General features: G+C 40.2%; 2 protein-coding genes across 2 annotated transcripts; both read left to right on the top strand.

The window, feature by feature from the left end:
• The first annotated feature begins 1262 nt into the window (after positions 1-1262).
• LOC117262154 (E3 ubiquitin-protein ligase TRIM39-like) lies at positions 1263-7909 on the top strand. Its single transcript, XM_033634890.2, has 2 exons — positions 1263-1394; positions 3400-7909. Exon 2 carries the CDS (start codon positions 3409-3411, stop codon positions 5041-5043), a length of 1635 nt encoding a protein of 544 aa, XP_033490781.2. The 5' UTR covers positions 1263-1394; positions 3400-3408; the 3' UTR covers positions 5044-7909.
• Positions 7910-8743: 834 nt separating this feature from the next.
• Positions 8744-13102, top strand: LOC117262148 (E3 ubiquitin-protein ligase TRIM21-like). Its single transcript, XM_033634885.2, has 2 exons — positions 8744-8878; positions 11378-13102. The coding sequence occupies exon 2, from the start codon at positions 11387-11389 to the stop codon at positions 13031-13033; it is 1647 nt and encodes a 548-aa protein (XP_033490776.2). The 5' UTR covers positions 8744-8878; positions 11378-11386; the 3' UTR covers positions 13034-13102.
• Positions 13103-13432: the final 330 nt, after the last annotated feature.

Raw genomic sequence — 13432 nt, 5'->3', positions numbered from 1 at the left:
CTGTTGCCTTTCTATCATCTTGAACCAGTCTGGCCATTCTCCTCTGACCTCTGGCATCAACAAGGCATTTTGGCTCACTGGATATTTGCTCTTTTTGGGACCATCCTCTGTAAACCCTAGAGATGGTTGTGCTGAAAATCCCAGTAAATACTCAGACCAGCCCGTCTGGCATCAACAACCATGCCACGTTCAAAGTCACTTCAATCACCTTTCTTCATCATTCTGATGCTCCATTTGAACTTCAGCAGCTCGTCTTCACCGTGTCTACATGACTAAATACATTGAGCTGCTGCCACATGACTGGCTGATTAGCTATTTGTATTCACGTGCAGTTGAACCGGTGTACCTGATAAAGTGGCAGGTAAGTGTACGTCACCTTCCGTCTATCTCTGCCCTCCTTTCCTGGAATCTCTCTTCTGTCAGCCCCTGTACACAGACACAAAATATCAAAATCATTAACTGGAAAACAATTGTAAAAGTGTAGGCCTACATTAAGGAAAGTAGTACTGAGACTTTTTGTTCTGGGATTCTTCACAGTAAAAGATAAAATCCTCCGTCTCAGAAAAAACATGAGACAAATCTCCATATTTTGAATTACAGACTTTATAATGAAACTGTATTCTACATTGTTTTCACACCATCCACCCAAACATCCGCTTGTCTCTTTGCTGCATGCTGTCCTGTCTGATGACATCAGCCTCAGCCTGCGTCAGGCTTTAAATGATAACATAACATAACATAATAACAAGAACAAAACCTGCAGAAGGTGGTCAACACTTTTTAATGACCTGTGTTTTAAGCACCTGCATGATGTGAGTTCAGAAAGAAAGAGATGGAGCCTACAACAAAGACAGACTGAGCTCAAATAATGAAAAGTGCACAAGGTGATTCAATGTAATAGATGGGTCCGTCCCAATACTCACACTTCCCCTCAAAACTGGTCCTAGCCCTTGTTTTTGCATGTTCCCGTGAAGGGCTAGGGTGTCCCAAACTTAAAGCTTTGGTTATGTTTGAGAAGCTGCATGAACCTAGACCAGTGTAAATGACAGCTGATGACGCCCTCTAGTGGAGAACATAACAAACTGCAGCCTGACACACATTCTTCATAAATAACTCTATAACCAGGCTGATATGAAACTACTGACATGACTGAAGGGGTTAAAGTCTGCCAGCTGAATGCTTCTACTTCTACTGCTAAGAGACAATGAAACCTAACCCACAGATTCACACCCAGAGGTGGAGCTACAGTGACTGAGCAGAACTGCAACGTCACATTTCCTGAAACGAAACTGAGAGTCAGTGTGAGTGAGAGCAGAGCTGCAGTGGAGACAAGTCTCTGTGTTTCTCTCTACAGAAACATTCAGCTGAATCCAGCACGTCTTTATCAACAACTGGTGAGTTCACTGACCTACAGAGACAAGAGACAACTAACTGAATATTTGGTCAACGTTTAGTTAAACCAGAATCCATTACAGGAAAAAAAAAACAGTCATGCTAAAAGCCAAACTGGTCTGGCTTAGATTTCCTTTGGGTTGTTTAAAGTACAGAGTATCTGAATGTTTTTCTCAGCGTCACTGTTTCTGTAGTGACTGCTGCCTGTCTTTGTAAGGACACACAGCTGATTACTGTGTGGTATTCAACTGATTCCAGGGGCTGTATTCCCGGTGCGAAGATTTGCTCCTTGTGACGATATTCTAAGAAAATTATTAGAACTGTGACGTTTTCTTAGAATTTCTCCTCAAAGTTAAGACTAAATCTGTGTAAAGATAGAAGTTTTTTACTGAGCATCTTAGACCGTAAAAGAGCTCCTAAGGTGAAAAACTGTTAGGAGCAGGGAGGAGGACTTTTAAGAGGCTCAAGAGTTTCTTAATCAGAGGAGAAAATGGTGGAAATACAAAGAGGTCAGAGAAATATTCTCCAAACAATGGATGACAGTGAGTCAATGAAATGCTACAGATTAAATCATGAAGGGAGAATATGTGTAGTTGATGCCATTAGGTATGCACACATTTCCGACCTAATGCTGTTACACCAGACATAAAATGATCACAACACTAACAACATTTGAAAAACTGTAAAAAAAAAAAAAATACAACAGTGCAGCAGTGATGAGTTGAGTCTGTCTCAACCTTCCATCAGCAGAGTGATCACACTAACAGTGACAACACTTTCACAGTCAGCAGTTCATTTCATTTCCGCTGGGTGTCCACATCATGCAAGCTTATAAAGGGGCGTGTCTGTGACAACCAATCACATCTGTTAAAAGAATGCATCACACCTAGCAACAGGGTCAACCACACCTCCTCACTCAGATAAAACGTTCTGTCCCTTCTTTGCTCAGAATCGCTCTGAGAACTTTCCTAAATCACCCCTAAGCTAGGAGTCCTTACTAAAAGTTTTTTGAGTTAGGAGCTCTCTGAGAGGACTCTCGGAATATTTATGAATATGGCCCCTGGGACCGGGGCACAAAACACCTTAAGTTTTCTCCTTAAGTATGACACTTCCCAGCTGGCATTCTGTTCTGTTATTCACTGTTGAAACAACGTCATACACCATGGTTGAATAACTGTTGATTTGTGTTTGGTTTTGAAAGATGAATCAATGTTGATTTGACAATGTTTTCAAATTTTCTCATGCTATCCTGGTCGTCCAGGCTTCCATGAGAAACCTTGATTTATTTGATTATTAAACTTCAAATGTTTTGCATGGAACATCACATGTCCTACACACAGACAGGGAAAAGAAACTTGATTCTAAACCACATTTCCTGTAATTTTAATTGTTAAGTGAGTACCCTGATCTCGCATTAACCTTCTAAGATTAACAAACTCAAGATGGAGGGTGTAAAAATTTGATGCAGAAGACCCAGAGATATTGTCTTTTTTTCAATTCACACATTCCTTTAAGAATAAATGCTCACAACGGTGCAGGCCACGTGCGTGGGCTATGGCGTAGGGTCTGCTGCACAAGTATAAATCCCCCTTTACTCCCACTCATAGTCTCAAGTCTGAGCATCGAGGGATTGAAACATCTAATCATAAACTGACCTGCTGGAGCCCCAGCCCCTACAAAACCTTAAAAAACATTTGTTTAAACAGAAACAACGGTGTGTTGAAACTCTCATTGTGTAATGTAGGTGCATGGCCTTTAAAAAAAAGATCATTTTACCTAGTAGAACACTGCATTGCTGGTTTAGTGTGTAAGATGAAGTGGAGCAAATATTCAAATATAGCATGCATTTACACTGATATTGATTTTGTGGTATCTATATAGTGACAATAATTTGATTTCATCAAACAAATAATGAACACCACCTCTACTCTACTGCTCATGATTTGATAAACAAATAACCTAAAGACGTGTAATTAAAGTTTGTTTTCTCACGCTTTTTGTCCTCAGAGTGTCGATATGGCTGCTGCCAGCTGTCTGCTGACTGAACATCAGTTTCTGTGCTCCATCTGTCTGGATGTGTTCACTGATCCAGTCAGCACACCATGTGGACACAACTTCTGTAAAACCTGCATCACTGAGCACTGGGATATTAATTACCCCTATCAGTGTCCAAACTGTAAAGAGGTTTTCAACACCAGACCTGAGCTGCAGGTCAACACTTTAATATCTGTGATAGCTGCTCAGTTCAGACAGTCAGCTCAACAGAAAGCCAGCAGCAGCAGCTCAGAGCAACAAGTTGCCAAACCAGCAGAGGTTCATTGTAACGTCTGCACTGGAACCAAACTGAAGGCCCTGAAGTCCTGCCTGGTGTGTCTGGTCTCCTACTGTGAGACTCACCTGGAGCCTCATCTGACAATGTCAGGCCTGAAGAAACATCAGCTGATCGACCCTGTGGAGAACCTGGAAGACAGGATGTGTCTGAAGCACGATAAACTGCTGGAGCTGTTCTGTAAGACCGACCAGATGTGTGTCTGCATGCTCTGTGCTATTTCAGACCACAAAACACATGATGTTGTTCCTCTGAGAGAAGAATATGAAGGAAAGAAGGCCGAGCTGAAGGTTGAAATTCAGCAGATGATCCTGAAGAGGCGACTGAAGATTGAGGAGATCAAACACTCAGTGGAGCTCAGTAAGGAAGATGCAGACAGAGAGATAGCAGATGGTGTTCAGGTCTTCACCGCTCTGAAGAAGTCTGTTGAGAGAAGCCAGGCCGAGCTCATGGACACGATCAAAGAGAAGCAGAGAAAGACAGAGAAACAGGCTGAAGGCTTCATCAAAGAGCTGGAACAGGAAATCTCTGAGCTGAAGAGGAGGAGCACTGAGGTGGAGCAGCTCTCACGCTCTGAAGACCACGTCCATGTCCTTCAAAGCTTCACGTCCCTGAACACTGCTCCACCCACCAAGGACTGGACAGAGGTCAGTGTCTGTCCACTCTATGATGGGACTGTGAGGAGAGCTGTGAATCAACTGGAGGAGATGATCAGTAAACAGATGAAGAAACTCTTCACTGAGGTCGAGCTGAAGAGGGTCCAGCAGTCTGCAGTGGATGTGACACTCGATCCTGATACAGCTCATCCTGGACTCATCCTGTCTGAGGATGGAAAACAAGTTAAACATGGTGATGTATGGAAGAATCTCCCAGACAGTCCAGAGAGATTTGATTCTTGTCCTAATGTCTTAGCAAAGCAGAGTTTTTCTTCAGGAAGATTTTATTATGAGGTTCAGGTTAAAGGGAAGACTAACTGGTATGCAGGAGTTGCCAGAGAGTCGATCAACAGGAAGGGAAAAATCACACCGAACCCTTGGAATGGTTACTGGATAATAAGTCTGAGGAATGGAAACGAGTACAAAGCTTGTGCAGACCCTTCAGTCAGTCTCTCTCTGAAGTCTCGGCCTGAGAAGGTGGGGGTGTTTGTGGATTATGAGGAGGGTCTGGTCTCCTTTTATGATGTTGATGCTGCAGCTCTTATCTACTCCTTTACTGGCTGCTTCTTCACTGAGAAACTCTGCCTATTTCTCAGTCCCTGTCTTAATTACAGTGGTAGTAACTCTGCCCCTCTGATCATCTCTCCTGTCAGTCACACTTGGTAAAATAGGAAATTCATTTTCTACATAAAAGATTTTGTGCCATTTAATGTAAAATAACATAAGTATACTTACTAAGGTACACACCACTTTATCACCCCCTTCCTATCCTACCATCTTAGGTTTATGTCATGCCTTTCATAATAGTAATCCCCCCATCACCATACTACCTTATTGAAACAAGACAATGTTACTGTGTTCCTAAATACTTATAAGCTCCCCCTGCTGTTGTCTGAAGCAACTTTGGGGATAGAGACCATTCTCCAATTTGACTCAGAACTCATGGAAGACAGAACCAACAAAAGAAACTGTCACTTAATGTAACAGATAATGCTTTCAAAGTCAAATGTCAATATTTTAGCACTCTGTTCTTAAGCTATTAATGGTCCATTAACCCGTTTCCCATTTTCCAAATCTTTCTTAACCAGGTAACCGGAAAAATAGTGAAAACATTTTTTTTATTGGGGGTTAAGTGATTGAAAACGTTAGTCTAATTAATTATATGTTTGATGAATTTGTTTCAAATATTTTTATTGTGAAGCAACAGTAAAACAGCAGTACCATCTTTCTTGGTATAAACATTGCCTCATTTCCATTATAAACAAACATATTACAGAACTGTAATACAAATACAAAATTAGAAAATACAAAAATAACAATACCTGGGGAGATAAATAAGAATAGAAATATATATTGTCCTAAATATGAGATTATTGGTTTCCAGATCTTGTCGAAGTCTTCCAGCTTGTTGTTCAGAGCATACCGAATCCTTTCAAGATGTAATGTATCAGTCAATGCAGTTACCCAGGCCCTAAAAGTTGGTGTCTCCTTCGATTTCCAATGTAAAAGGATGAGTTTTTTCCCGCATAGTAGGCCGTAAGACAGAAGGCGGCGCTGAGTATTCTGCAGACTCCTAGTATTCCCTGATGCCCCCAGTATGACCAAGAGTGGATTTGGTTTTATTGTAATCCTAAGAATGTTCGTTGATGAATTTATCAAAATTAATTGCATACATCAATTATTGCGGTCAAGCTATTTCAAAAAATTCAATTCAAATAAATTTTGGCAGATGTGTTGCAGTAAAGCTTACAGAATTTGGACACAATTGTCCCCCTGTCCTACACCACCAAAATTGATCTGCAGTCCTTTGCAATCCATTTTGCAAGGCGGTTAGTTAGTCGGTCACAGGAAGACTTACACAGTCTGAACACCTGCTCGAGTGTCGCTTGACGAGGCTGACTCCTAGCACTAGCATCAGAGGCTGTGCTAGCTCAGACCTCTGGGTTCGCTGCTAAATGCTTTGTGTTGAGGTGATATTTCAGACTTTAAGTTCTCTGATGGTACAAAAATTCTTCACTGCAAAAACTTTAGAGAACAGTGCTTCTATCAACATGTCCATCTGGGCGTTTTTTTTTTTTTTTTTAATTTTTAATTTTAAATGTTCATTCACGGGGCCGAACAGCTTCGTCTAATATGTTTTTTTATGTATTTTTTTTATGTGTCACATTGCTACTTTTTACATGCCTCATGATGATGTGCCAGAAAAAGACATCCAATACATCTTATATGGGACAGGAAACACATACAGGGCAACAGTGGAAGCTTCTACTTGTCAAAAACATCATGGGAAATCACTGGTGATTGTGTTTTATGGGCCCAGGTCAGACTTTTCACTAACTGGCACCACCCAAGGCAGGAATACTAGTTTGGTATTATGAAAAACTTTTTATCTCTAGATGATATTTCAACATAATAACCCTTCTCAAGTACAGCTATCAACCTTCAGTGACACCAACAGTCAAACCAAAGAATGAAAAAGCAGAGGCATGTTTCATGTTTGGTCTCACTCAAGCTTTCAGTCTGGGTGCTGATATGCATCATGGTTTTCATGGACAAACACATTTGTATATGTGCTGAATGATAATATGATTTATAAGCTAATTTTACTGACTTTGTTTGGATTAAAAAGATCATTTTAGGGTACGGGGACCTCCTCAGTGCACATATACATTCAGAACAGGTCGTAGCTGATGGTTATATGTGAAAAAGCATTCTTAAACTAGTGTTTGGATTACATGAAAATATCATGTTCTGAAGCAGACACATGCACCTCTTTGTCTGAAGCTGTGACATAACGGCCCCAAATTTCGAGCCCTGAATTTTCCTTGATCCACTAAATATGTAATGGTATACTTTAAATATGTTATTTGGATGTCCCAAGAGATCACAAAAAAACTTCAATGACCTACTATTGCAATTGTCCCTGGGTCAAACCACAGATTGACTGGACTTGGAATTATTCAGTGTATATTGTTTAAGAGAATATTAAAAGTGTGTTAAAACAGCATCTCCAAACATTTCAGAAATTATAAATGAATTATGTTTGTACATTTTGGAAATGGTGTATGTATCAAATATATACCTGGTGAAACTAAATCCCCCTGGAAGATAAGAGATGTGTTATTTAATGCCCTACTTGGAGGCAAATGTTTGAAAGCTCAGGATGGATGATTTATAATTTATCAGGCAGTCGAGGATTTATGTTTATTATAAATGACCATGTATTCATATGAAAATCAAACTCAGGTCTGCTATGAATTCTTAGGAATTGTGTCTGAATTAATTTTTGTTAAAGCGATGATGATTTGGTTTATTTTCCGGACGCAATGTTACAACAATGCATTCACAAAGAAGAATCATCGCTATGATCCTTATGTCTGGATGTCAAATTAAAAAAACGTTTTAATATCTGATCACTGTTGAAATAAAAAGTGTTGCATACTGGCACAAATTGCTTAAAGTTATTTATAAATAAAACAAAAGTCATTTTCTCTTAACATCTTTTTTTTTTGAATAAACAAAATCAAAATGAAAATTATTCTGTCTGATTAAATTATTTTGCTTCTGATGAATCTAAAAGCTGAAAAACATGTCGTTAAAAACTCCATCATCTGTTCTTGCATGAGAGACAGTTGGTAATGTAAGATGATGTGGTGTTATTTAAGGTCTGACTTGTGTTTGAGCAGCTGATGTGAACACTGAACTAGTCCTGAGAGTTTGTGGAGAATAAGTGAGAGCTGAGGACGCCCTCTAGTGGAGATCATGACAAGCTGCAGCCTGTGGCCACATGACGACATGTTCTTAATAAAATGACTCCACAGTATATATAAGTATATAAGTCTAATTGGTACAAGTACACAGTCTGTCATTGACAAGCTTTACTGTGTGTTATAAAGCATTTTTGTTCATTCTAAAATTAGCAACTTTACATTCATTTAAGACTTTTACTTAAAATGTTTTGTATGTCAACTACTTTATAAAAGTAAAGAATCACAGAGAAGTCCATTAATTATTAACAGCATGTCGTCATGCTGTTAATAAATGACTCCACAGGCTGAAGCAGAGGGAGAATAATAATATCTAAGTGGTACAAGTGCTCAGTCTGTCATTAACAAGCTTTACTGTGTGTTCTGTAGCATTTTGAATTCACACAAAAATCAGCAACTTTATTTCACTTAAGACTTTTACTTATTAAAAAGAGAACCACATTAATCTGCTGCTGTGCTCCAATCAAAATGATTCTCCACCTCTGTTTTAGACTCTTATTTTCCTCCTTTTCAAATCTCACAATGGGACAATACCACCTCAGCTACAGAGCGACACCCAGAGGTGGAGCAACAGTGAAACAGGAGAGCTGCAACGTCACACTTCCTGAAGTGAAAGTAAGTTTGTCTGAGCCACAGCAGAGCTACAGTCGAGACTTGTCTCTCTGTTTCTTTCTCAGCTGAATCCAGCAAGTTTTTATTTCTGAACAACACAGCAGGATCTCTGCAGGACACTGGTGAGTAGCCTACACCCACTGACTGGGACGAGACGCAGCTTAAGTATTTGGTCAGAATTCAGTTCAAGTCAGAATCAGCAGCGTAGAGCCGACACGACGCATGAGCGAATTAAACAGCTGCTTGTGGCCCCGTGGTGAGCACAGGGCCCCCAGGAGCTCATGAAATGTCCCACGAACAGAGCCGAGTGTCCGTACGCCGACTACGCAAGTTGCGTAGGCTCTGCAAATCACGCAAGTTCGTAAGGTTTAGTTACAGCTCTGGACTGACTCAGGGTGGAAAGCAGCTGGGCATACTGGGCAACATGAGTCCACATTAATTAGTAATTAATAACCATCAAGCATTCAGCCAAGCCAAAGTATAAATAGTTTTATATCTGAAAATGTATAAATTCATCAGCAGAGGAGAAGCTGGATCATCAGTTATGTTAACATTGCACAGTTTGCATTGAGATTTTCTTTAGATATTTACACTTTACTGGCATTTGTATTTATTTAGATATTATCCACCCTCTGACAGCATTTCACATTTAACCTTCTGCACCTTTTATATTTTATATTTTACATCATTCCTTATTAACACAGTCTTTTTAATTTTGTACACAAAGGGGAAAGGAGCAAAATAAGATTCTGGGGCTTGCTGCCATTTTATTTCGAAACACAATATCTCCCCCCCAAAGAAAACAAAAATTAACTGTCCGTTTGACAAATTCTCATCAAAAATTATTTTTCATCACATTGTTTATTATCACTGCTTCACTTGTACATAGAAAACTTCCCAAGCTGATGAGCTTTAATTTGAGCCCAAGTCGACCTTTCTATCTTAAAAATCACACTTACTTCGGCCTAAATTCGTCACTATACCTCAAATCAGAGAAAACTGAATTTCCAGTCACTAGCCTTCCAGAGAGTCGACCTGTCAGCAATATGAACCTGGAAGTGTTGAAAGTTTTATGATAGAAATGTACAGAATGGGTGCCCAGCATTTAAAAAACTGACGGATGCTAACTTGAATATGTTGGGATATTTGCATAATTAGCCTAATTAGCATTGATTAGCATAGTCACTTATCTAGACTGTATTTCAGCAACTGCGTGGCTGATTTGGACAGTATTGGACTGGTTTCAGGGGCTCGTTATCAACTTGTGATGGCCCGGGGTAAATACAGGCTAACAGGAAATAATAGTGAAAAAAAAGGTAGCAGAAAACATCCCGAGTGCTGGACCTGGCTCCCGTCCTGGAACACTGTTAAAATGTTTTTCCTGTTACTTTCTTTGGTAAATTTATTTCACCATTTTATTTAAACAGTGCACCTTTTGTATTTCCCTCATTTGATCACTGTACCAGACCTTACATAACATTTTGAGATATTTTAAAGGTATGTTCTTAACCATATGTTTGTCTTGTGCATCATACCTTTTGGCCGCAAAGTTTCTATATTCTGAGCTGATAAGGAGACAGGGTTAGATAGCGAGCTACTGCGCTAGGTAGTTTTCTATTTCTTTTATAAACAAGCATAGCGCGCATCTAAAATGATGGCTCTGAAACTCGCACATGCACATGTCTAAAACGGTGGTGGCTCTCCAGCTCTGCAGGGGGATGTTTCTCACCTCAACTGGTGACAGAGGCCACCTTATGGCTTGGCGGTATAATATGTTTAACACAAATCAAACATATGGCTCCAACAATGCATATAAATGGAAGAGAGTGCGTGTAAAATATATACAGTCTGTTCTGCAGAGAAGACTGTTCAAGTAGACTATACAGTGTCATAGCCTGAACTTTATTGAAACTATCATTATTAAACTTATCTAGGTTTATCTGGAACGATAGAAAGAAAACAGTGATGACTGTTATTTGATCAGTGTATTAAACTAAATACACAATGCCAAAAACTGTCATGGTAGGATTCTATAGATGTACGATGGTGCTTCAAGTCAACATCTGCATTTTAACAATTTTCTATTACTTGGATATCAAATAAAGAACATTAAACAATTAAAAAATTAAACTTTACTCATCTGTTATTTCCTATGGAGAGAGTTGATAGAGCTGAACCATGTGAGGAAGGCCCCCAAAAAGAGACTCAACATGGCCTCCAGAGTCATGTTACAGTATAAACTGTGGTAATGGCTTCCTTACAGCCGTGGCTCTCTTTCTTAAGTATTGCAACATGACTGAGGATGTACTGTGTGAGCGTAAGGGGCTAAAAATGGTTATCTTACCTACAGGCAACATGGTACCATAGACCAGAGGTGTCCACACTTTTATGAATGGGGGCCAGATTCGACCATTTGAAAATGCCTAGGGGCCAGCTGCTTCTCGCATCATATGGGCTATTAAAAATTAATTGTGTTGATCCGCATCAACATCATCAACATCATCTCCATCACCTCCGCGCTGCTGCTCTCTCATTTTCCTCTTATCAGAGTTTGATTTAATGAAACAAACACTCTAAAGATGTGTAATTAAAGTTTGTTCTCACACACTTTGTGTCCTCAGAGTGTCGATATGGCTGCTGCCAGCTGTCTGCTGACTGAAGATCAGTTTCTGTGCTCCATCTGTCTGGATGTGTTCACTGATCCAGTCAGCACACCATGTGGACACAACTTCTGTAAAACCTGCATCACTGAGCACTGGGATATTAATGTCAAGTGTCAGTGTCCAAACTGTAAAAAGCTTTTCAACACCAGACCTGAGCTGTATGTCAACACCTTCATCTCTGAGATGGCTGCTCAGTTCAGACAGTCAGCTCAACAGAAAGCCAGCAGCAGCAGCTCAGAGCAACAAGTTTCCAAACCAGGAGAAGTTCCCTGTGACGTCTGCACTGGAACCAAACTGAAGGCGGTGAAGTCCTGTCTGGTGTGTCTGGTCTCCTACTGTGAGACTCACCTGGAGCCTCATCTGACGATCTCAGGCCTGAAAAGACATCAACTGATCGACCCTGTGGAGAACCTGGAAGGCAGGATGTGTCTGAAGCACGATAAACTGCTGGAGCTGTTCTGTAAGACCGACCAGATGTGTGTCTGCATGCTCTGCACTGTTTTAGACCACAAGACACATGATGTTGTTCCTCTGAGAGAAGAATATGAAGGAAAGAAGGCCGAGCTGGGGAAGACAGAGACTGAAATTCAGCAGATGATCCAGAAGAGACGACTGAAGATTGAGGAGATCAAACACTCAGTGGAGCTCAGTGAGGAAGATGCAGACAGAGAGATAGCAGATGGTGTTCAGGTCTTCACCGCTCTGAAGGAGTCTGTTGAGAGAAGCCAGGCCGAGCTCATGGACACGATCAAAGAGAAGCAGAGAAAGACAGAGAAACAGGCTGAAGGCTTCATCAAAGAGCTGGAACAGGAAATCTCTGAGCTGAAGAAGAGGAGTACTGAGGTGGAGCAGCTCTCACGTTCTGAAGACCACCTCCACCTCCTCCAAAGCTTCATGTCCCTGAACACTGCTCCACCCACCAAGGACTGGACAGAAGTCAGCATCTGCCCACCATCATATGAAGAGACTGTGGTGAGAGCCGTGAATCAGCTGGAAGAGACACTCAGTAAACAGATGAAGAAACTGCTTGCTGAGACCAAGATGCAGAGAGTGCAGCAGTATGCAGTTGATGTGACACTCAATCCTGATACAGCCTATCCCAAACTGATCCTGTCTGATGATGGAAAAGAAGTTAGATATGGTGATGTAAAGAAGAATCTTCCAGACAACCAAGAAAGATTCTCCTCGTGTAATTCTGTCTTAGCAAAGCAGAGTTTCTCTTCAGGAAGATTTTATTATGAGGTTCAGGTTAAAGGGAAAACTAAGTGGGATTTAGGAGTGGTCAGAGAGTCGATCAACAGGAAGGGAAAAATCAAACTGAGCCCTCAGGATGGTTACTGGACGATATGGTTGAGGAATGAAAATGAGTACAAAGCTCTTGCTGGCCCTTCAGTCAGTCTTTCTCTGAAGTCTCAGCCTGAGAAGGTGGGGGTGTTTGTGGATTATGAGGAGGGTCTGGTCTCCTTTTATGATGTAGATTCTGCAGGTCTTATCTACTCCTTTACTGGCTGCTGCTTTACTGAGCAACTCTACCCATTCTTCAGTCCTTGTGATAAGGATGGTGGTAAAAACTCTGCCCCTCTGTTCATCTCTCCTGTCAGTTACACAGGGTAGAAAAAACATTTCAATCTGTACAGAAAGAGTCACTATCACCTAATTTAATAAATGCACATTAAGTGGTGATTTGTGGTGTATTATATTTTTTTCTAGATTTTTCCTTATTTTTTAAATTAATTGTCACAACTGCATTACCTGCCTTCAAGACTGTTAAATCATCAGGGGGAAAATGCGCTCAGAAATAAAAATCATTTGTTAGTTAAATGTCGGGATGCCAAAATATTTATGGTATGATCATTTTTTAAATAGGAAGTGTTGTAAAATTGCACAAATTACTGAATATAATTTTAGAAATAAGACAGAAGTTATATCCTTTTCCTTTTCTTTAAATAAACAAAAGCAAAATATTTTTTTTAGACTGATTATTTTGTTTTTAATTAATATAAATGCTAAAAG

Source organism: Epinephelus lanceolatus, chromosome 5 (genome assembly GCF_041903045.1).
Source record: "Epinephelus lanceolatus isolate andai-2023 chromosome 5, ASM4190304v1, whole genome shotgun sequence".
Lineage (NCBI taxonomy): Eukaryota > Metazoa > Chordata > Actinopteri > Perciformes > Serranidae > Epinephelus > Epinephelus lanceolatus.
Note: the sequence above shows the minus strand (reverse complement) of the source record. Positions and strands in the feature narration are given on the sequence as shown.